General features: G+C 40.1%; 1 protein-coding gene across 1 annotated transcript; it reads left to right on the forward strand.

Annotated features, from left to right (window-relative positions):
• The first annotated feature begins 1,588 nt into the window (after nucleotides 1-1,588).
• On the forward strand, nucleotides 1,589-25,098 carry ibtk (inhibitor of Bruton agammaglobulinemia tyrosine kinase). Its single transcript, XM_085290859.1, has 30 exons — nucleotides 1,589-1,764; nucleotides 2,354-2,456; nucleotides 2,831-3,209; nucleotides 3,351-3,447; nucleotides 4,669-4,793; nucleotides 6,210-6,320; nucleotides 7,627-7,797; nucleotides 7,965-8,082; nucleotides 8,455-8,635; nucleotides 9,723-9,846; nucleotides 10,169-10,346; nucleotides 10,551-10,704; nucleotides 12,517-12,901; nucleotides 13,095-13,351; nucleotides 13,438-13,524; nucleotides 13,629-13,711; nucleotides 14,601-14,638; nucleotides 14,767-14,863; nucleotides 15,004-15,105; nucleotides 16,486-16,603; nucleotides 16,774-16,834; nucleotides 17,434-17,561; nucleotides 17,736-17,848; nucleotides 17,938-18,083; nucleotides 18,247-18,365; nucleotides 18,637-18,735; nucleotides 18,945-19,100; nucleotides 19,986-20,186; nucleotides 23,379-23,511; nucleotides 23,954-25,098. The coding sequence occupies exons 3-30, from the start codon at nucleotides 2,886-2,888 to the stop codon at nucleotides 24,077-24,079; spliced, it is 4,032 nt and encodes a 1,343-aa protein (XP_085146985.1). The 5' UTR covers nucleotides 1,589-1,764; nucleotides 2,354-2,456; nucleotides 2,831-2,885; the 3' UTR covers nucleotides 24,080-25,098.

The raw sequence follows: 25,098 nt of genomic DNA on the forward strand, positions 1-25,098 counted from the left end.
AACAGACCATAAATCAGTATTTTGCACTGTTTAGTTAAAAGGAAAAGGGCGCTTTCATGTGGTCTCTTATGTCAAAGGGTCACCAGATGCCCTTGCTTACCCACTCATCCGAATGTCTCAGACTTGGGACCAGCACTGGGAATACACCAGCTTGTGTCCTCCTGAGTCTGGGTTCGTGTGTCTCCTCCTGGTCTCAAACTGGGGACAGTTTGCTTACATGATGAATCTATGAAGATAAACGAGGAACACCGTGAAGATTTATTACATGTCAGCGAAATACTAAATTAAATAACAGTAAAGAAAACACAAAAAGTGCCTGGATATTGTGTATTAATATAGTACTATATGTGTAATTTCTAAACATGGTTTTGATCCCCATTAATTATGGCAAAACTGTTTGGCTGTAATTGTACCTGACTGCGGCCTTGTAGAAGCATCGTCTGGGCAATTGAACAAGAGTCATAAGATTGAACGGTGAGGGAGGGAGTGCTCATTAATATGGCATATTTGGGAGCAGCCCCTAGTGTGTATCTGAGCGTAATCTTAGCTTTACCCTCCTTTGACCCTCTGCTATAGTCCTGGCAAATATGCCAGTCATCTGTGTAATTCCATGAAACCTGGATTCTGAATATCTAACTACATGATGCTTTTCTGGAGAACCTAGAAGCTTTACATCTTCTTGTTATATTAACGCTAAATGTGGTAAACTCAAAATGTTGATCATCACATAAGTTTTATTCACCGTTGAAGAAACAAAACAATGATCAGAGATGGTTTTTAAAACCGTTTCTATCCTATTAGTTTATCCTCAAAGTTTATATTTAAGTGTGAATAGCATTAGTCATTTAAAAAATATTCAATAATGAATTCTTGCTTCTATGGAACGCTTATTATTGTCTTTTCTCTTGATTAATCTGCAAGCTTGTTAAGATGTAATATTTATGGTATTTATGTTTTCATTTTTTGTTTTTATTATGTTATTATTCATTAACATATGTACAAGGTACAGTTATTTGAGTTTTGTATTTTCTGATCATTTTTTGTTTTTATTTCTTTTTGACTTTTTGTTTTTAATTCAGTTTAGTTTTAGTTTGGTTCCATACTGGGTTTTCTTGTTTCAGTTTACCTTTTGAACTTTTAAAATTTTTTAACAGTCTTGTAGACACACAGAGTCATCAGCCAAACTGTAACTATGATAATAATAATAATAATAATAATAATAATAATAATAATGATAATAATAATAATAATAATAGTTATTATTATTTATTTTATTTTCATCAAACTAAGAAATACTAAAACTAAGGTTTTCCTCTATATTTTTTTTTATTATATTTTAGTTAATTTTGAGGTCACAAAATCGTTTCAGTTAGCTTTATTTTTTCCCCAGAATATTTTATTTTTATTGTAGCTACCTAAAAAAAATTTTTTATGCAGTTTTAGTTTTTCATTTTGTGTTAGTTAACCAGAATAATCTTGGTATAGGAAACTAAATGTCAAAATCGCATCCTATGACATCACCCACAGAGCGACTGACCGCCCCAAAAATCCGCCAATAGGACATCAGGATGCAGGAGCCGTGGCCAATCAGAAGTCTTGACATTGATGCAAGCTCTCTTACCTAACCTGCAGGGGCTCATACCTGTCCAAAATTCGTACCGGCGAAAAAATACATTGCGTTTTCCATTTGTAGTAATGACAAAGTGGATTTACGTCGTTGATGCTACTTTCTCCATGTCCTCTTTTTTCTTTCACTAGCGGAAGGTAAGCAATACCCCGACGTTAGCTTGCTAACGTTAGCTTGCGATGATGTGTCAGCTAAGCGAGCTATCAAAGTAGTATTAGGTAACTGTCTTTAATTAACTATACTGGGCTGATTTTCAAACTTGTCCAAATCCGTGCGTTTATCCCGCTTTGAAATTATCTATGTTGCAGTACCCTGTTAGGCAGGATGAGCTAATATTACTGGGTGAAGTAGCTGCTGTGCACAGCCTGCTTCTGCAGCAAGTTAGATAAGCAATAAAGGAGATACGACTGTTTCTATTAAAGAAATGGGGCCACTAGGCCTTAACATCAAGGGTGTTTTAGCTGACCATTAGCGAGACCAAATGGTGAGTGGACAATAACAGCAGTTAACATTAAGCTAAGCTAAGTTAGCCTGTTACATAATCGTGGTGATTAGTCAACATTAAACCTTGTAAACTCAGCTGACTCGAGCTACTTCAGACTGATTTTAGGGCAGACTTGTTCTGAAGTTTACACTTTTGTATTTGACTATTGCACACGTGATTACATGTAATCAAAATGAGGACGCTGTTTTGTCACTAATGTGTGCTTCAACTTTCTCCTTTAGGTACACTCTACAATTATGGAGTTGTGAAAAAGAGGTGTCAAAATTTGGGGGGGAAGGTGGCCTTTCCCCTCAGGTTTGATGGTTGGGACTGCAGGAGGAGAAGGTCAGAGGGCTGGTGAAGTTGTTGCCTTTTGTACATAATTAGAGGGAAGACTATTTTTGCAGATGTTGTACAATTTCTTTTGTATAAATTCATAAAGAAGTTTTGTATTTATTAAAGTCCTGATGCCATTGTACACTGCGAGCACCCAGCCTTGTGTGCGGTCCTTGGTCGAAATGGTGGACTGAAACGAGTCACGCAGAGCTCTGGAGTCGCTAGGGTGCGGTGGAACCTCAACACAAGCACAATTCTAGCACTCCAATCTACCTCGGCTGTTTTATTTTTGTCCTATTTTTTCCCCGATTGTTTCTGTTGTTTGTTGCCACACATTACATTGTTTTTGAGTGTGTTTGCCATTATTGGTGGTGGGCTGGCAGAAGGTCTTTGCCAAGAGGACAAGGGCTTCACTGTGAAGATTTGTCAGAGGTCAGGATGAATCAGGCACCGCTGGACTGCACCCCCAAATGCCGCTCACAGCAGCATGCAGACCAGGTGGTTGCTGCACTAACAAGCGGCTCTGAGGGGCAGCTCCGGGCTTTCCTGACTTCACACTGCCACAATGCAGCCACTTTGCGGGATGCCTTCGGTCGTACAGCCCTGCACCTGGCAGCCTCACTGGGTAAGAAGGCCCTGCTGGAGTGGCTGCTGGAAATCAAAAGTGCTGACCTGATGCTTAAAGATAAGGAGTCCGGCTGGACCGCTCTGCACCGCAGCGCCTTCTATGGACAGATCCACTGTCTCATATCACTGGTCAAGGTGTGTGTTGATGGAGTGCCATCAAAATTCAAATTATTACCAAGAAGAAACAGTCCAATCAAAGCTTTTAGTACTGTAAAATGACAAACCTTATTCTGAAGAGACTCAAACTTTGACCTACATTTGAATTTTGAATTGCAGCATGGGGGACTTCTCTCCACCCAAGACAAGGAGGGTCTTTCAGTCCTGGACTTGACCATGAAGGACCGCCCATCACATGTCTTGTTTAGAAACACTGGTAAGAAAAGCCGACCCCCTCAGACGCTGCTTTTAATGCTTTGGTTTGGAGATATGTCACTTCGCTTGTTCAAAAAAGAACAAAGCTTGGGCATATACTACGATTCAATATATATGTGATATCTTTGTCTTTTCTGCCTTCCCTTATCATATCACTGGTAATAGGTAAGTGGTTATCGGCTGGATCAGTCAAATGTAGCCCACATTGAAGAGGCTGTGTTGGCAGCATATGACTAACCACAAATAGGGACAGGTCCGATGGCAACCGAGCAGTCTATTTTATGATGATCAGATTGTAATAGTACAAAAATACAACCACCTGCTGAAAGCAACACGGCTGCTGCAGTCAAATAAGCAAAATGCAAGTGTGTGTGATAGGCAAAGTGCTGCAGAGTAGTTCAGTGTTGAAAAGCTCTGTGTAAATGTGTTTAAGTGCACTCTGAGCTTTGCTCAGTGAGACCAGAAAAGCTCACTGTGTCAGGTAACAGACTTATCATTATCATAGCTGTATCACTGGAACACAGGCGATTCAGACATATAATTACAATTGCGTATTCTGTTAAACAGTCTGTGTTGTGTGACGTGTTTGTGTTATTCTTGCAGCTGAAGCCCCTGCGGTGTTTAAAAGGTCTGAAAACAAATAAAGAATAAATATAAAAATGGTAAATGGGCTGTATTTGTATAGCGCTTTACTAGTCCCTAAGGACCCCAAAGCGCTTTACACATTCAGTCATCCACACATTCACACACTGGTGATGGCAAACTACAAAAACAGAATTTAAACCAGTAACCATGTTTAGTGTGCTCGATTTGATTCAAAATCACCAAGTCAAGAGCTAAAATTCTCCACTTTAGTTTCATATTGCTATATTGAGGCTTCAAAAGTCTGCAAAAGTTCCTACCTGCGCATTGTGGACCTCATTGTGTATGTAGTAGGTTTCCAGGCTTTTCTAGGAATAGTTATGTTATTTTCCAGGGAATTGATTGGTCAGCAGGTAGTTGTTTGGTATGCGTTGATCTCCTTTGTGGAACAGAACTGGCAGGCTGCAAACCTAGGCCGTCTGTCAAGAGCAGGCTAGGTTTGCAGCATATGTGCTGTCTCACTGAACCCAAATCCAGTTTTGCACTACAGGCCTCTGTAGTTAAATCGAACATTAGGTGGAGACAGTGTTTTGGCTTTTTTTTTTTCTTTTTTGAAATAGTGTTTCTTTCTTCACCTTAGACCCAACTGAAGTTTACACGTGGGGAAACAATACAAATTTCAGCCTCGGTCATGGCAATCAGGAGAGCCGACAGCACCCTGAGCTTGTCGATGTCTTTGCCAGGACTGGAGTTTACATCAAGCAGGTAGGCTAACAACGCATTGCTGTCTTAACATTTCTCAAGGGAGTGGGAAAGTGTTTTTCTACCTCACACCCTCAAAACCCAACTCATGTGTATCCCTGTAGCACCAGGAATGCTGTAATAGCTCCGTGTTTTGACTGAGTACCAAGATATTACATTAAATTAAAAAAAAAAGAAAAAAAGAAAAAAGCCAGTGCACATGGGTGTTTCAGATAAGCCACATCACTTGGGTAAAACCAGTAAAACACTCCTATCCCCAGAGCCCTGTATTACACCACCTTCTCCTCAGGGCACATGAAAATTTGCAATGTTTTTTTTTCCTCCCCCTTTCAGCTGTCCAGTACTGTTTAGTCCACAGCAGCTGAAATAATGCTTATGCTGGAGAGCTTCAAACTGTACCTGCGATAAATGTATTAAGTTATACATTAAAGCATATTACATACTATAATGGGGCATATTGTAGTGAGTCATGGCCTCATTTCCCGGTTCATCTAGGAGGTGGCTGGATCAGTAATGTTATTTGAGTCTAATACAGCATTGTTTCTGTATCATCAGGCGTGGTCTACCATCTCTTGTACAACCTTCATTTGTGACTTAGTGGAGCTGGTCTGTACATTGTTAACCCCTGCTAGCTAAACTGTGCCAAGCCAGGCTACAATTTCATGCGTTTGTCATGTCTAGGCTCTTAGTGTGATTAATATAGCTCCTGGAACCAGTTCAATTACCCCCAGTGGTCTGTGTACCCAATGGGTGTCGGAATAAGATAAGACTGCGTTTGCTATATTTTCACTTTCTGTTTATCTGTTGACTAATAATTTATCTGTGCCCAATGTTGTGTAATTGCTGTTTACAGCTGAAAGTGTGAGGGTTGTTCTTTTTCTTTTTTTTCCTCTAACCTGCAGGAGTCATTTCATAAAGCTAGTCGAGGACAGGTGGATCTGATTTCATGACCATTTCATGACCCTGTGAGACTCAGTGTAGTCTTTGTCTACCTAGTCCAATCCAGCAGGTGCCAGAGGTTAAATATTAATTCCACAATGACATGTTTTTAATTAAATGAGCTATACTCATGTGTACGCATGTGTGTGGATGTCCACATCAATGCGATACTTCAGGAGACATCCCTGTGCTCTATTGAAGGCTTGAGGGGAGCGATGTATTAGTAATGATGTTTGCTTTTCCACCTGTGCCCTGGCCTTTTATTGCCGTAGTGTTTTACTATCGCTACAAGAAGGGTTGGCCCAGGGACATGGAAAGAGATGCATTGCAGCCTCGTACGTGAGGTCAAAATTATAATGACAAGAGCATTAATCAGCACAACCAAGCACCTTGTAATTTTCCTGTAGTGGGATATGCAGGCTATTAAAACTGAAAGCAACAAGGGGATACCACAATTACGTTTGTTTCTTCTTTTTGCAGGTGGTGCTGTGCAAGTTCCACTCTGTGTTCTTGTCTCAGAAAGGCCAGGTGTTCACCTGCGGGCATGGACAGGGAGGCAGACTTGGCCATGGAGATGAACAGACTTATCTGGTGAGATCTGGTCATCATGTCAAAATATATTTAAAACGAAATGAAGAATTCCTTCCTCTTTAATGAACAAATATATCAATGCATTATCATCATAATCATGTGCTTGTGCATTTTATTGCTTCAGTTACAGAAAATTTAGGTTAAAAAAAAAAGTGGTTTTGAAACTTGATCTGGATTTGATATTCATTTAAATCATAATTCTAGACAAACACAATCTATTTTAATCTATTATAAATGAAGTTCAAAACAGCCAGGTTTTCTTTGTGCTTGCTGGCTTGGGAAAACCTTAAACCTTAAACGGTGGTTATCAGCTTTCTCTGGTAAGCCAAGCTTTCTGCTTTGGTCTCCATGTGTGCTCACATACAAAATGATCCCTATGAGTGCCTCCTCCAGTCAGAAATGTTTTTAGATGATGATGATGATTATAAAATAGTGATTAAAAAATATATAAATAATACAAAAATGTCAGTAAAATGTAGCATTTTTAAAAATAAAATTAGATTAATCCTGCAGAATTAAATATTAGTCATGAGATTTAATGCACAAAGCTTAACAAAACTTAACTTCATACATCACATTGTTGTTTGATCTTGTGAGCATCTACAGTCTTGAAAATCCTCTATTTTTACTCTTCAGCCGTAAAAGGCTGATGGGTTATTTTTGTCACTCCACTTCGTCCTCGAGTTCACAATCTTGGGTGTCCACATCACTCTAGTGACGTGATTATTCCCACCAACGTTTTTTTCCTTTCTTTTCTGTAGAAAAGCAGATTTTGTCAGTTGCCAAACTGGAGGGGCGCTCAATATCTCCTTGACTCAAAACACATATTTTAAGGAGATTTTTAAAAGCTGTCAGCACAAAGGTTCACTTACTTTGTTCAGTTGACACTTTTCAGTACATGCTGAAAAATTTGTGTTCAATAAAGCCACAGGAAGTACAATAATTGTGTTCACTAGAGGATTATGGTTGTCTGTGGGACTTGGAGACGGGGATGGTAAGTGAGAGAGGTGCTTGTATCGCATCTGTAACTTAAGATCCCAACTACACAGATATACGGTACAGAAATGTCTTTAAGTCTGTTACGCTAAATGCACAGTCTCATTTGCTTTCTGAGCTTTTAATGGTTTAACCAATGAAATGTAGAGCTGTGGTATCAGCCTTCTGCTGATACGAATTTAACACTTCTTTCGTGTACTTCAGATGGGCTTGGAAACAGTTGTTAAACCCTCTGCTTCTCTCTCTTTATCTTGTTTTATATTTTTGGCTATATTTCTTTTGTCTCATTCCTTTTTTTGCTTTTTTCCAGGTTCCTGGAATGGTAGAAGGCCTGATGTCCCATCACTGCTCCCAGGTGGCAGCAGCTAAAGACCACACAGTGGTCCTGACAGAGGAAGGCTATGTTTATACGTTTGGTCTCAACACATTCCACCAGCTGGGCCTAGTTCCTCCTCCCGCCTCTGCATTTGTACCTAAACAGGTAGGAGGTAGCAGTGGGAGCTGCTGATGTTTTGCAGTGAATCAATCAAGCTTTGGCTTACCTTTAATTAATTTGGTCATTATTAGTATATAAAAGGACCTTATGAATTGATGTTATCTGTTTTGTTTTTTGTTTTTTTTATGATGTAATATTTGCTTTTCATAAAGGTTTTCTCCAAGATGCTCAAAGGTAGGACTGTGATTGGAGTTGCAGCAGGAAGGTTCCACACAGTGCTGTGGACCAGGGAGGCTGTCTATACAATGGGACTCAATGGAGGCCAACTGGGTAACTCCTCATCCTTAAAGTCAGCCAAAATATTACCACAAAATAAAAAAATAAACACTTTTCAGATACATGATATGATTTAACAGTTTAGATCAGTCAGTTTAAGATGAAACACACAGCAAGGGGTCATGTGTGACCATGCCAGAGAACAGAGCCAGTATATTTAGCACAAATTCATGAATAATGATTGTATTGCAAAAGTAGCTTTGCACAATTTCCAGTTTACTTATTGTAGGAGAGACGTTTTATTTTTGTAAAATGCCATTAATAAGATAATAAGGAGATTTAAAAAATAAAATAAAATCATTCCATGTTTGGAAAAAACTCTTTAATAATCACTTCCTTTCTGGTATGTTTTGTCCTCTTTTCCAGGTTACTTGCTGGATCCAAATGGAGAAAAGTGCGTAACAGCCCCCCGGCAGGTGTCAGCTCTGTACCACAAGGATGTAGCCATATCTATGGCAGCAGCTAGTGATGGTGCAACGGTAGTTGTGACCGAGAAGGGGGATGTGTACCTCTTAGCTGACTACCAATGCAAGAAGATGGCTTCAAGGTGAATAAATCAGTAGGATATCGTGCCAACCTTAAAGTTTAGCGCTCTTAAACCTGCAAAAATGTATATTTGGGCCATGTGGGGGCAGCAGAAACAAAGTATGAGCTCAACATTATCATGATCCCCATTTAGATTGGTGTTGTGATCAAATAATTAATCATTTACACATTGAGCAGTAACTTATTCTGAGTCATCTGTCTGGCTATTTGGCAAGCTTGCATCTAGTATTCAGTCTCCTTTAGCTTTGGTTTTGTTCGCCGCTGTTGTTTCCACTGACTCCTGATTGCTAGATGATATACTCAGTTTGGCAGTGGTTTGCTAACTGTGTTTCTGTGCTTATACTCACTGCTAAACAAAAGTTGAAAAAAAAAAAGGGTTAAAATTGGCTGGCTAAAGGGTTAAATTGATCTTCGTAGCAAAGCCAAGCGTAGCTGCAGAATCGGCTGATAATTTTCTGTCGGTTCATCACTATGAGAGACTCAAAGGTTTCACATTGCCATATTATTATTGTGTTAGACTAGACCATAATCCTATACCCAAATCAATAAATAGCTTTTAGATTAAGCTATGTTAAATGGCCCATCTTTTAATTTGATAGAACAATACCATCTGGAATCAAATAACTAATGGACAGTCTTCACTTTGCTCCAACCTTCTCATATTTTTCTACTGAAAATTGCTCATACTCTGGCAAAAAACGCAGCGCTTTTATCTGTCATTATGTTAGAGCCAGATGTGAAGATTTTTTTACAAGCACAGCAATTTTCTCATTTATTTTGTTTTCGAGCGATTGTTTTATCTATAAATATAAGTCTCTTTCACTGCAGCTCAGAAGTTGCTGCTTGTTTAACGTGTAGTCTTAATGAACTGCATTTCAGGCACTGCTCTGTGTCTGACAAAAAATATTTGAGAACAGCTTTATTAGAAGTTTGATTTTATTGTATTAAATATCATCCCCTAGATTGGAAATAGTTGTCTATTCTGTGAGTTCTGTAGTTTAGTGTCGTACATACAAATGTATGTATTTGTAAATACATTCCTGCTCTTCTTTCTTTTCCGATTATTGATTTTGATGGGTCTCTTACAGGCAGCTCAACATCAGGAAGGTCCTGGTCAGTGGGGGGAGTCTGGACCATCGAGTAGCTCCACAGATCTTGAACGAGGGAGGAGCGGAAAAGGTGGTCATTCTGGCGTTGGATACAGCTGGGAGGGTAAGTGCACTGTTATGCAGCGCTGTGCTTTTTGTTCTACTTTAGAGGTGCTTTAAAAACCACAAGACAAGCACCATTTAGTTCCTGTATCTTCAACAGAAGAGGGATGTACAACAGTAAAGCTGTAGTTCACTTGTGCTTCACTTATTAAATTCTGGTACATGGAAAGAAATACATCCTGTTATTTTTATCATCACTTTACTTTTCCTGTTCTTATCTAACCTATGCTACACGGTTACACAATCCAAAATCTGCCTTACCTGTGTGACAGCCTATAGATAAAAATGGTGAGTAAGACTAGTTTTTCTCTTGTCTCTGTCAGGTGTTTTGCTGGCGTTCCACTGGCAGCTCGGTGAGACAGTGCCGGTGGGCGTACGCGCGTCAGGTCTTCATGGCGGACATCGCTCTCAGCAAGAACAGCATGATGTTTGTGACTCAGGATGGAGAGGGCTTCAGTGGTGTGTGGGCTGGAGAATATAAGAAGTACGGGGAAAAGAAAGGTGAGGAATTTAGGGGGGAGAAAGGTGTGTTAAGTTGGCAATTGATTTATTTATTTTTCCTCCACACTTTTTTTTTATCCGTGCTGGGATTAGACTTTGTTATATTGTGGCCTATCTATAAAATACATTTCAATGAAAGTTAAGAGGAGTGCCTTGAAATGGATTATTACAGTATGTGGTAAATGTTTTCCTTCTGTGTTACAGAGGGCAGTGTGGAGGTGTGTGGCCACTCGGATGTTGGGACACTGTATGAACGAATCCGCCTGGAGAAACTCCCCTATGTCCACAGAGCTGTCAGCATTACCATGGACTCAAAGGGCCGGAATTTTGGAGTTCTCCAGGCTGACCCAAAAACCAGGTACACATACCCTCAAGTGAAGAAAAGGCACTACAATAAGGGACGGACACTTTAGTAGAGCTGTAGATAGAGACTTTGCTCATCCCACGCTGGGAAAATACAGTTGTTACAGGAGTACAAGGTCAGGAAGAAAAAGTGAATTAGAGATGGATTAGAAAAAATAAATGTCGTGTACAAAAAAACCAAAATATTATATAAAGGTACACAAACCTAAAAAATTGCCTAATCCAGCAGCCCACACATGCAATAGTTTATACATCTCTGTTAGGTAACCCACTGTAGGTGAAATGGCCATGAAAAAGTTTTTTGTGTGTGCCAGTGAGCACAGACTACTTCCCAGTATGAAGGCAACAATGCAGCACCAGAAGGTACACTGTCCAGAATGATTGTAAGGTAGTTTTATCTTAAACATTTTGGATAAAATTCAATTATTATTGCCTAGAGAGCCACTTTTGGATCGGTTATCCACTTAAAGCTTGAGAAAGAAAGCAGCTTAAACACAGCCTCTGCGAACAAGGCGTAGATAATGAAATGACTAACACCTAAGGAACAACTGACATGAAGAAGTAAAGTCTTAAAATCTTAGTTCTTTATGTCTATGAAGTATGATATCTAAACTTAAGTAAAAAGAAGAGGTTTAATATTCTGATCTTTACTAATAATAATCACTAGTGTAATAAGTTCTTCCATCCGCAATAAAAACATGGTTATAACTATCCACTAGGGGTGTGTTTTTATAATCGATTTATCGATTAAAATCGATTCTGGCTTGGATAACGTGAAATCGATTCATTAAAATCCTGAATCGATTTCTTTAATATAAATTTATATAAATATAAATTTATTTTGCCCGAAATGCCAGAATCTCAGGTTAAACCTCACAAAATTTCAACAACCACCCTCATTTCTGCTGTTCAATACTGAACAAATTTAAACTTTTTAAAATTATGCAAAATGCAAAACGCTTAGCCGTGTCTCTAATAAAACCGCTGTAACGTCAGAGGTAATGTTCATATGTTGATTAATGATTTTCTTTCGTTTTTGATGTACTGCAGAATATTTTTATAAAATCCAGGCCAGGAAAATCACCTTCATGTTTTTCTGTGTTTTATCTTCAGCTACTTTGACACAAAGGCATCTGCTGTGATGCTCACACCTTTGATAAAGTCTTGCGAGTGTCAGCTTCCTTTTTATAGATACAAAAATATGTAAATCTACTGATCTGAATTATAATATTTCTGACTGTCAAAATTTCCCAGATTCAAATTGAATTGAATCTAATCGAATTAAATCGAATCGTGGATCAAATCGATTCGGGACCTTGTGAATCAGAAGCGAATCGATTCTAGAAATGAGTGACGATACCCAGCCCTACTATCCACACTTCGGTAAAATCTTAAATGTTAAATACTTAAAAAGAGGTACTTTAAAGTCCCCCCCCCCCCCCCCCTTCATACTTAAAAAGGTCACTAAATGATGTGTTTTGGATTCACACTGCAGCTGCTTAGGCATGAATCAGGAGAGTGGACTGTTTCTCTGAGCAGCTCGTGCCTTATTTTTTATTTTTAGATCTCCTCTCTGCTCATTACATTCATTGCTTTATTAGGAGTCAGCTGGGAAGATTCTTGTCTCTTTAAGGGCTAAGCTACTTGCTATCATTCTTCTCTTGTTATTCAAAAGCTATGTTATATCATTTCTGATTAAACTGGATTTGAAAGATTAAATCCAGTTGGGTTTTTGTGTGTGTGTTTGTAATGAATGAGTTTTTATCATTTAAACCTCAATCATGTTCCCTGTGTATATGTACTCCAGCCTGTACGAGGTTCCCAGCATTTCTCCGTCATCCTTCTCCCAGCACTTCGGGAGCCTTCTGGATGAGGCGGACGAAATGGACAGCATCCACGATGTGACGCTTCAGGCTGGTGATCGCACTTTTCCGGCTCACAAGTACATTCTGTCCATGAGGTCCGAGTTCTTCCGGAAGCAGTTCATGTCTGAGCACTGTGGGGTCGATGAGGAGCTCGATAAGGAAGTGAGGAAGAGCGAAGATGCCGTGGGGTGCGATTTGCTCATTCTGGAAAAAATCCCACCGGACATGATGGAATACGCTCTTCACTTCATCTACACAGACTCTTGTGAGCTGCTGGTACACGGGGCGAGGCCGAGAGTGTCGGGGGTCATTACAGTCCCAAACCAGGTGAGGGGGGAAAAAAAAGGAAAATCATATGTGCTTGATTATGCTGTACTGTAATGTAGCTTTTTCTTTATGCTACATTGATTTTTAACTCCACAATAATTTCATTTTCATTGACCTGGGAGGTCTGTTAGCTCTGACTCGGCTGTGTTGATTCATGAAGACTGTCTTCTGCTGTATCCATTGCCTTGGCCAGGATTCAGAGGAGGGCAGGCTTATCAGTAGCCTGCAGGACTTGGGTCTGAGTGGTCGTTCAGCCCTCGAGGTGTACCGTTCCCTTCCACCTGCAGCCAAAGGCAACAGTGACAAGGCCAAGGGCAAAGGCTCCAAGCCTGGCAAAAAGGGGAAAGGAAGCAAAGGTGACAAGGCCGGAGCCAACGAGGGAGGTGCCAACCCAGTGAAAACCTTACAGGGTGTTGCAAAAAAACTCGGCCTGGGCAGCCTGTCGGCACGGTGAGAAGCCGAGCGCACTTTAAGCTCAAGGGCAATACAGATTTCGTGTCCTTTGTTTTCATCCATTTTTTTTTATTTCTGCACAGACTGGATGGTGTCAAATACGAAAATGGAAAAATTAATGTTACAAACAAGAAAACAGGCAACAAACCAAAATTCTACCAGAAGAAATGGTACGTATGTGTGTCTATAATCAGCTTTAGTTACTGAATAAACTGCAAACTTGTCAGACACAACTTAACTGTTTGTATATTTTGTTCTTTCTATGTCTGTGCAGCTCTTATCTTTGTGATGTCACTCTGAAATCTGAAGATGGGAAAGAGTTTTCTTGTCATAAAAGTGTCCTCTGTGCCAGACTAGGTAAGATGAATCAGGTAGCATTCAAATCAATAAAAACTGTAACTTCAGTTTGTTTTGCACAGCTGTGTATGGCATAACATATCATTTGCACCATTTAATTCTAAAAGGGCTAACCGCTTAAGAAAGTAACTCATTACCTTTTGTAGCACAACTGGTTTTCCTTCCTTTTGCCTGTAAGAAAGCATGCAAAGGTAGTCTGTAGGTTCAAATACTGTTACTGAAAAGATGAGTTTTTATCATGCATGTCATCTAGATACACATGCTACCCCCTCCTGGATCCAGAATGACTTTTTCAGTAATCCCGTACACCATATTCTCCTTAGCTGAGGTAACAAAGAGACGTGTAAAAAATGAACCTCACAAAATACAATACCTGTAAAGTGAACCAGATGTTTTAAAATGGGTTTGTTTTTAAGATAAAAACCCAGTTGAATGTAAATGCAGAGTTTCTGTTCAAGCAGTAGGATTGTAATTAACAGTATTTCTTAGAAGACTGTGGGGTTGGCTGCAGTTTTGCAGCCAACCGTTCTGACATTCCTAGGGTACTTAATATTGGTCCATGTTCTGTCCCAACACCAGCTGTCTATATAAATAAATCCCCCAACCCAAAATTCTGCAAATGCAATCGAGGCAGTTCCACATCCAGTTCTTCCTTAATTATTGTAGGCCTTTTTGGAGACAATATTCTCCAGAAGTACACGTGAGAAAACCTAGTAACATGTTTTCGATAGTCATCCAGTTTGACCAAAATTGAAACCTGTATTTTATGTAAATGTTCGCTTCACGTGAGTAGCCAAATTTTAGTGTTGATTAGAAACACTTTTTTTTTTCTTTCTTTTTTTTTGGAAAAATGTACTTCAATTGTTCTCTTGTTTCTGTCCTTCTGCAGAGTACTTCAACAGTATGCTCGGTAACCCCTGGATTGAGGTATGCCAAGTCCCCCATCCTTCTGTTGTGATATATATAATTATTATTATTTTTTTAAACCAGTCACAGCTCTAAAGTCATACAGTTTCGTACTGGTACTCTGATAATATTGTCTTGCAACCCTTCAGGCCACGTCTTGTTCTGCACTCGAGATGCCCACTAGCTCAGAGATCCTGCAGGTCATTCTTGAGTACATTTACACAGATGAGTCACCCACGATTAAAGGTAACCTAACAAGTTTGGGTTTTTTTTCCTAATGAAAACACATTTTGAATTGTTTTTTATGGTCATGTGCTCTCCAAATTTAGATGACTGTGGGGAAAACCCCACACTGATCATACTGTTCTCTCACTTTTCCCTGCCAGAGTCTCTGAATGTAGAGTTTGTCTGCAACGTGTTGGTTGTCGCTGACCAGCTCCTCATCACACGGCTAAAGGAGATGTGCGAGGTCGTCATCACGGAGAACCGTACGTTCTCTTACTCCAGTTTGTGACATAACTTCTTGCACTTGCACTTTTCTTTTTCTTTTAGTAGCCCCCTTCATTTGAGAGTATCTAATTCTCTCTTCTTTTTTTTTTATTATATTTTTATTGGAAAAAAAAAAAAAAAAGGACTTGTTACAATAAAGTGCATTGACATTATTTAGTCAAAAAAAAGAGAAAAGGAAAAAAAAACAAAAACCTTTTTCTTAGTCCTTTTGTTTTACATTCTGATAGCAAAAAAATAAAATTAACTCATTGGCTTGACAATGTGTTACATAATGCAGCATGTTTAACTTATTTACAAAAACTACATTAGGTACATATTATGAAGTTGAGGGTCAACCTGCCATTTATTCCATATTTTGTAGAATTTGTCTTTCCGAATTTTTAAAAAGAATGTCAGTTTTTCCATTTTAAATATTTCAAAAACCACATTAAACCAGTCCTCAAGTGTTGGCGGAGTTGGATTTAACCACTTTCTGGTTAGTGATTTTTTTTTTTTTTTTTTGCTGGCCGCTAATAGCGCTTGTAAGAATTTTGTGTCCCCTCCCCGGACTGAGTCAACAACCAAGCCCAAGTACAAATTTACAAAATTGATGTCAAATTTTATCTTAAAAACCTCACACAAAGTTTTATGGATTCCCAGCCAGTAATTTTTTAAGTTAGGGCAGTCCCAAAAGATATGATAATGATGTGCCTCTTCTGATCCACATCTTCTCCAGCATTCTGCTGTCCCATTTTTATATTTAGTTTGATGAGGGGTTTTGAAAAATCTAATAATGTTCTTCCAACAGTGGTCTCTCCAAGATGAAGAACTTGTTGAGTACCAATGAAAATTACAAATCCTCTCCCAGTTCTCGTTTGTTATACCCATCCCCGATTCCAATTCCCATTTAATCTTAACATTTTGAGTAGTATCCTTCCTTGCTTGAAGGAGCACATCATATAGTTTGGAGATTGCCTTTCTCAGAGAACTATCATATGCTAATTTAACTATCTTAAAAATTTCTGACTCAACCATATTTGGGTTTGGGATATTGCAGTGTTTATTAAAGTAATCCCTCATTTGAAGAAACCTGAAGAAATCTACTTGTCTTAAGCCATTTCTTATTTGTAAAGACTGGAAACTCTGTAGTGTCCCTTTATGTGTGAAGGAATGGAATGTTGTTAGTCCACTCTCTATCCAGGACTGAAATCTAATCTAGAGTATCTAATTCTCAGCATTAGCCTTGGGGCATCTGTTTAAAGTTAAGTTCACATTGTCCTCGTGTCATCTTGATTCTGAATAATTTTATACATAGAACTCATGAAAACAATAAGCACACACAGCTGCATCGTTTCAAACCGCTGCTTTTCTGCCCTCAGTGACTCTGAAGAACGCTGCAGAGCTCCTGGAGTTTGCCATCATGTACAATGCAGAACAGTTAAAACTGTCCTGCCTCCAGTTCATTGTGCTCAACATGGCCGCTCTGCTGGAATCAAAGTGAGAACTTAAAGCCAGTGTAGCATTTTGGATTCAAAGTGGTGTGTTCAAGATCATGAATATGTTTAGTAGAACGTGTGCATGTAAATATGGATCCATAGAGCAGAGCAAACAGGAGAAGTGTTTTCTAATCAATATGTTTTTGTTTTGTGTTACTTTGGTGTCCTCAGAGCTCTGGATATTCTCAGTGATGAAGTGCTGGTGGAGCTTTCTGCAGCCTACAGGAAGATGGTGAGTCCCCTTCCACCCTTAAAAACACCCCAGTCTGTGTCAGAATTTCTTTTTAAAGATGCTCATTGTTTAACTTGATTTCTTTTTTTCTTTCCCCCCCCAGTGAAATAAAATAATTCTTTAAAGTGAACAGCAGGGGGCAGCTCTTGTAGTTGTAGAAAGACATGCAGTTGTATAAAAGCCTATAGGGGAGCAACCCTTGGCTTCAGTTTCCTGATGACTTTATGGGCTCAGTTGCTAGGTTAAAGTTACACTGAACACAACATAAAGTTCACTTTGTACATTATTATCAACAGGTGGGGCTTCACCTAGTCTGAAGTGATGTCGCTACATCTGCCTTTTACTTCCAGTCTTTTGTCACAGAAATCATCCTGTTGTTCTGACTTTCACTGATAAATCTTAAAATTATCTACACAATGTAGAGATTGAGCTGTAGAGAGTTTCTCCTGCCTCTGCAGACTGAAAACATGTTTGTCGATTGATTCATTGATTAACTGTAGGTGATGTAATGTTTTCTAAGACAGCCATACTTAGATTTATTTGTCTATTGCATAGAGTTTTTCATAAGTTTTTCTTTCTTTTTCTCCATTTGATTTCAGATCCCAGCAATGCAGAAGCGTGTTATCACACCATATCCTGGTGCACCAGACCTCAGTATGTATGAGGATGAGGATTTGGACTCCACATTCAGCCCTAAACCAGAAGCAGATTTGGATCACTCTTGCAGGTACAGTCAAATATGGTATTAACTTGGTACACAGTATCACTATGTTAATTTCTAACGGTTTATAGCTAAAAGGCAGGGAATTATCTGTGATACCTTTAAAGACGTCTATTAAATGTCTTCAGTGTGTCAGCCTAACAATAATCTGCTAATAATTTCACACATTGTCTTTTTCAGGGAAATCCTGTTAAAAAAAGCTAAAATGAAGGCTAAGAAGAAACCAAGGAGGCGCTCTGATAGCTCAGGGGGCTATACTCTCTCTGATATCATCCAAAGCCCTCCTGCTGCTGGTATGTGGCTGTCAGCTTCTTTGTGAAGTTGGATCTTGTTGTTATTGAATTTATGACGTTACCTAACACATGCTTCTTTTTTTGCTCAGTGGTCTCCCCATGCCTGGTGAAGTCAGGTAAGGTGAACTCGACTGAGTCTCTGCAGGAGCTCCTCACATCAGACTCTGAAGGCAGCTACATGGGGGTCGGCAGTCCCAGAGACATGCAGTCACCTGTTTTCCATGAGAGAGCTGAGGTTAATTTTACATCTTTAATATGTTGCACATTGCGTGTAGTTAGAAGTGTGAAATAATTAGATGAATTGCTAGATTAAAATCAAGACTGCAAAGATGGTCGAGTTAACACTGTTAAGTTAGAGTTGAAGTGTTTGTGAGTTTTATTATTTTTTTTATCTGCAGGATGAGAAAACCTTTAGCCAGAGGCTGAAGACCCCACCCAGCACCCCAACATCTATTAAGAACTGCCTCCCAACTCCCCCCAACTCTGCTCCGCAAACCATCCCAAAGGTCCTTCCCTGGTAGGGTAACTTTGATGGTCTGAAATTTATCAACATTTTTGTTGTCTTATTAATTTGTTTTTCCCACATCTCCTCGGCTGAGAAATGCAGGTTTAAGATTGAACAAAGGCTATCTTGAGAGGATGTCATTTTATCCTTATATCCACCCACTTTATGTTGAGGGGGTGGTTAACAGAAAGGAAGCATTTTCAGCCCTGATAAATGAATAACCACTGAAATCTGAGCAGTATATCTTTCATATTAAGTTTGACTCTGTTTTTTCAATTTGCAGTCCTGCTCGTGCACCTCCAGTCTTGGATCTGAGAACCATCATGGACATGGAAGCCAACTCTCTGCAGACTCTTGGAGCAACTCCTAAAAGCCCTGGAAGGTGGGCGGGTGGTCTACAGTGTTTAACTGAGAAATCTTCAATGAAAAAATGATTTATACCACTTATTCCAGTCAATAGAAGGGAGTGATGGGTTTAATTAATGACTAATATCTGTACATTACACATGTATCTTTCAGTTCTTAATCCACTGTCTGGAAATGAGAACTGTTGCTTACTTGAGCTCTGCTTATTTTCCCACCTGTCCACAGTGTCAGCACCAGCATTAAGCACTCCCCTCTTTCCACTAAACTGTCCCAGAAACAGAGGAAGATGCTGGCCATGGCTAACAAGGAGGCCAGTGCGGAGTCCACAGCATCCAAACCAACCCCCACAGCCACTCCATCCAAAAGCAGTGGAAAGGCCTGGTGAGTGAGCCCAAATACGAATACCGCTACTGTCATGGAATACCTTTGTGTTCCTGATATATTTCAGGAAATCTCAAAAGAGACAAAATGCATTTTGTGCAGTGAGCCCACACATTCCTACTCTGGATGGGACAAGTATTTGTGAAATTGTGTAGCATGTAGAAAATATCAAGAGTGGAAATCTCCCTTCTCCTCTTAGCTAAAATGCTACTGTTAATCCCTTCCACAGAAAGTGTGTGTGTGTGTGTGTGTGTGTGTGTGTGTGTGTGTGTGTGAAAGCAGGTTTACAGCTAATAAAAGTACAAACAGCTACAAAAGCTTTATATTTCCTATTTGTAAAGTAGATCTGCTTTATTAAGAAAAATATTTGTTTACATTGTACAACAGATAAAAGTTGACTTAGTGAAAATGCATCATTGTGATTGTTTGCCTGCTTGTTGATGGTTTGACAGCAGAAGGCTTATGTTGCATCCAGTGTTTAGTTAAAAGGCTTGGAGAATACTTGTGGTGGATATTTGTTGCTGTGCTTGGATTAGGTAACACTAACTATACTAGCAATATGATCAATTTGCATTCTGTTTCTGAAACAGGTTATAAGATGTGCCACAGTCATCTGCCTTGTGATCTACCCTACACTATGATTTTAGTATTTATTTATTTGTTTTTACCCTCAAAGTTGGGCATGCTTACAGTATAGGTCCCCTTTGAGCTTGGGCATTTGAAACCTGAATCTGTGGTTAAATTACTCAAAAAGGGACAAGATGAAGAAAGTTGTGAGCCACTATGTAATGTCTTAAACGCACCAGCAGCTACAGAAAGGGTAGCCACCTTTTGCTTTTAATTGTGAACTTCTTCTTCCCTTCTATGATTTCTTTCCACCTGCAGGGTAACTGCTGTCCAGTCCCCACCCTCCTCGTGTTCATTTCGGGCTCTGCTGGAGGAGGAAGAGAACCATTTGATCCGAGCAGGGCAAACCGGAACGCAAAGGGGCCAGAGCACCCTGGGATCCCCCATCGTTGCTGCACCTGCTGCCAGAAGGGTCACATTCAAGTGTGCTGAAGGCAGCGAGTCAGAGAGACCCGCAGGGTAAGCAGAAGTCAAAGTGTAGCGTACAGGAGTAAGGGTTTCTTCCTTACACACTTGGAGGTAGAGCCAAAATAGCCTCTCTTTTTAAGGAGATAGAAATAGTCCTGAATTGAGACTCGAATCTGTGCCAAATATTTTGAGATGGCCAAAGAGTACCTCATCTGTTACATAAAACATATTATAGGTTGCTGCTGCAGTAAGATTGAGTGTTTCTGACTTGTGCTGCTGATTTCCACTTGGAGGCACTATTGAGGTTTCATCATGTATCAGCTGTTGTGTTTTTTTTTTTCCAGCAGTCTGCAGCCCTGTAGATAACCAATTGTCTTAGCAGTAATCTCCCATTATTTTTACTTCTAATTTCTGCAGCCTGAACATCAAACTTGGCCCCCAAAACAGGAAGACAGTATATACGTAACACAAGCAGGCACTGTTTCGCAGCTAAGACATATAAAAGAGGAAGTGATAGTGATTGTTTAGACTTATTGTTCAGGAAACGCAAAAATAAAAGCTGTGATTGTAACTAACCATAACGCTAACTAGTGCCAGGGCACTGATAAGATGTGCTGTAGTTGGATAGGCTGACAGCCTGAGAAACGCATTAAGCTCTTTGTTGTGTGAGGTGAACGGCTCTGAATGACCCAGTGCTGCTGGGTTGACCTGCCCTTGACTGAGTCACCCTGACCTTTACAATGTTCCTCAACAGCTGGATAAACACGGCATGCACAGAAGATATTCCTAGCTGTAGTAAGTGGCGTGCTCTTCTTTCTGACGTTGGGTAGCTCGGAAGCAATGAAATCCTCTATGTTTGGCCACCTTTGCAGCTTTTAATTCCTTTCAGGTCCGCAAAGTCAAGTTAATCTTGTCTATCTGTATGTAAGCACATCTCTTATCTGATTTCATCCTCCTCTGCTGTATGTTTGGCCATGCTTCATGCTGTTAAGAGCAGACTGCTAGATATTAAACAGCTGTGAAAGTAAGTCAAGTGAAATCAGTGATGTTAATCAGAATTGATAAGGGCAGCCCTTGTGTCACAGCAGATCACACAGAAACGGGAGCAGGTTTCAGGTTCGCCCGGGTATTTGGATGAGCAGACACGGACGAGTTCAAGGCTCAGGAAGCAGCCGTGCACGCTCTTGTGTCTGCCTTCTGGGACACAGTTTCCACATCCCAAATCAGATTTAATAGAGATGCCTTTATAATCTGCGCTGTGATTGAATGTCAGACATTTTTTCCTCTGCTTATGTCTTGTGGAAATATTTCCAGCGTTGTCTCTCGTCCAGATGAACGATCAGACAAACGGAGGCCCCTCTTTCCATACGACATTAGCGTGCGCCATAATGGAGTGTTTTTGGCAGGATTTGTAACAACCCGCTATATAAACGACCTACAAACTAAAAAAAATCACTTAAAGCACACACAAATCAGTCTAAAGGTAGCTCATTTGTATGAGTCAGGTCATATTTTACCCACTGTGTTGAATAGATGTATTCTTTAACAAACATTATATATTTATACCCTCTTCTCTAAGTTGTTGTACAAGTATTTTAGGAGGATTTAGAAATGTGAATATATATATACATGGTGTTTCAAGGGAAAAACACCATCTATAAGCAGCAGGAAAGGGGTTTAAGTCGGCTTTCAGTCAACCTTTGTGCACACTTTGAATCCTCTGACAGCTTTTTTTTTTTTCCTGCTGTTGCAGTAACTCGCCTCATGTTTACAAATGATAACAGATGTGACTTTTCTTATACTGTTGGAGCAAGGTCTGCATTTTATTTTTAGGCTAATCCATTTGGACACTGATGTGTGAGCCGTCACGTTTTGGAGTCTGTTTTTCTACAATTTTTAGAGTCAACAAGGATGCTGAATATAAAAGTCTAAACAATGTGTTTGCGAACGCAAATCCCAAAAAATGTTGCTGTGTATGTCCTCGGTGTGTAAATGGATATAGCTTGTGACTGTTCTTACCTTCATTCCTCTGACAAGGGAAGATTAACAGACTGAACAGTGTGCTGCATGCTATCAGAAACCCCACTGAGCTGCTGAATGTAATGAAACATGTAGCTATTAACTTGGTCTATCAGAATAGCTTTGGGGGGGACTGAATGAGTGGGAGAGTGCAGTGAGAACTGCAAACTCTGACACAGCTTTACTCTATAAATGCATTACACAAGGCAGCATTAGAATATGCTGGTATTTTTAAACTTCAGCAGTAAGTCAGACTCCAGTGGTTTGTGCCCCTCGTCATCAATTCTGCTCATATCTTTATGAACAGAATTTCTAGTTTCAGCCAAGAGGTGAAACTAGAAATTTGAAATTGAATTTGCAAAAAGTTTTTTGCGGATGATGTGGTCTGCAGTAATGAAGACGCTTTACCAAGTCTGTTTTGGTAAAGTGAGGGCCAAACATCAGAGCCAAGTTATCATCTCACTGGTGAGTCTACATTCTTACCCTCACCTATGGCCTCGAGGTGTGGGTAGTGATAGAACTGGATTGCAGATACAAGTGAAGGAACAAACAAGTTCCTCCGAGTGGTTTCTAGGCTGTCCCTCAGAGATGAGGAGCTCAGTCATTTTGGTGTGGCTCAGAGTAGAGCAGACACTCCTCTACATTAAAATGAACCAGCTGAGGTGGTTGAGGGATATAACTCCTGAATCCCTTTTAGATCAGGTGTTTCAGGCACATCCTACTTAGAGAGGACTCTGGGGCAGACCCAGGAAACCCCAGAGAGATTATGTCTATTGTCTGGCTGGCTTGGGAATGTCGCTATGTCCTCTGTCTCTTCCCATCCATCCCTGTGTCCCTGACCCAGACCCAAATAAATACCATGATATTTGACACAGCACACCTAGGAAGAGTGCTGTGTCAAATGCAGCAGAGATCAGAAAGGGTTGTAGCTTGACTTTTTATTGTAGCATGTGTAGCAATCATGTTAAAGTCTTCAGCAAAGCATTTTAACTTCAGTACTGTTGTGCAGTAGCGGCAGAGGCTTGTTAAAGCCGGGTGGACAGGTGGCCATTCACACACCGGAGCTTGTCAGTAGTGGTTGACTCAACCTTTGTCCACTGACTCAGACTCTTGTTGCAGCACTGGATACCAACGTGTGTGTGTGTGCGCGTGTGTGTGTGTGTGCGCGTGTGTGTGTGTGTGTGTGCGTGTGTGTGTGTGTGTGTGAACCATCTATCCCCTCAGGCCGTGGGTGCTGGGTGCAGTGGGCAGCCCTCCCCTCTCCTCCCTGGTGACCTTTGCTTCCATCGTGGAGGAAGAGAAGCAGCAGGAAGCCGCGCTGATCCGCAGCCGAGAGAAGCCGCTGGCGCTCATCCAGGTAACACATTGTGTCTGTGTGTCACAAGCACGCACACACACCCTTGGCATCACTGATTGGATAGCTTCTGTGCACAGCGTCGGTATGGAAAACATGGCAGTGGTCCATCAGAAGATGCTTCTTGTGTCTCCTGTCTTGCCTTATCTGACTGACTTTTACCTAATCAGCATTGCACTCTGTACAGTGCTGGTTAGAAATGAGGTGTCTCCAGGTTTGTCTCTTTGACAGCACACTCTTCTCCTCTCCAGCTGGTTGCCAGACTTCTGTCAGAGCCTTCACAAAAACACTTTTTCCCTGTGAGGTTTTCTGGTTGCTATTAAGTAAAACACTTATTACCATTAAGCTTTCAGCGTCAGCATTTTGTTCTTTTCCCTCTCAATTGAAGTTTGTTTTTTTTGTTGTTTTTTTCCAGTTTTTTCCTTGTTATTTTCTGTCTTTATAGATTGAAGAGCGGGCCATCCAGGATCTTCTGTTCCACTATAAAGCCCATGACAACCCAGATGAGCTGATAGTGGTGGAGAGGTCTTCCAGAGGTCCCATAGCAGTCCCGACCTGGAACAAACACTGATGTTTAACGCCAGTGACGTTCACCACAACCGCTACATACCATCAATGTGAGAACATCTCATCCCATAGTCACTCTATACTTCAGGCAGTTTCCTCAAGATCCATCAGTCCATACTAAGACGTACTTGGGACTCATCATCCTAGTTTAAGAGGAGTGTGATGCGAAGCTCGCTTCTCTCTGCAGTTTTAGGTTTAATTTGTTTTATTGCTGCTCAGCATTTTGTTTGTGTGTGAAAGAATGAGTGTTTTTCCCACAATTGAATACAGTACTGGGACTGGGATGAGTTGTGCATGTTTTTTTTTCTTTTGATGTACTCTTTACTCAGCAAAAACAATGGCATAAAAACTAAACAACTCTTACAAATGAATATTATTAGTGATGTGAAGTTGAAGTTGTCAAAGAAGTGAAAATGTGAGACGTTCCAGGCCACACAGAATGTGTCCAGGCTACATCACAGGGGCTCTCTGGAGCTTAAGAGAAGTTAAAGAGTGCCAAACATCATCTGTGGTAGAGCATCAGGAGCAAGTCGTATGTGAGCTGTTTAGCAAGGCAGTACATATTTTTTTTCTTTTATGGACCCCCCTGCTTTATATCAACATTGTGTGCTTCAGTTGATCTGCAGTGACATGGTAATTTTGCAGTAAACAGTAACCTTTACTTTAAATTCAAACACGCTCACATTTGTCATAGAATAAAAAGCGTTATTTGATGCAGTTACAGCGAATGCTTAAGCCAGACTATACTCAGTAGGGTTGATTGTGTTTAACTGCTCAGTAATGTGTTCTAGAAATGCTCCTGTGCCTTTCTATTACATGATAAACAAAGTAAAGCAGCTAAAAATAATTTTTTTTCTCCTTATGGTTTTACTCTCCAGCTCTTTTCCTGGAGCCAGTGTAAGCTTGGTAGGTAATGTTCTCATTTTCAGATGCCATTTTTGCCAGTGCGTTTGTATGTTTGAGGCCTAAAGATGTGATGGGAAAATGGCATGCAATAATAAAACATCTCACCTGTGCAATGAA

Source organism: Mchenga conophoros, linkage group LG11 (genome assembly GCF_057382185.1).
Source record: "Mchenga conophoros isolate Kocher_MC1m ecotype Shallow Benthic linkage group LG11, M_conophoros_male_GT1.1, whole genome shotgun sequence".
NCBI lineage: Eukaryota > Metazoa > Chordata > Actinopteri > Cichliformes > Cichlidae > Mchenga > Mchenga conophoros.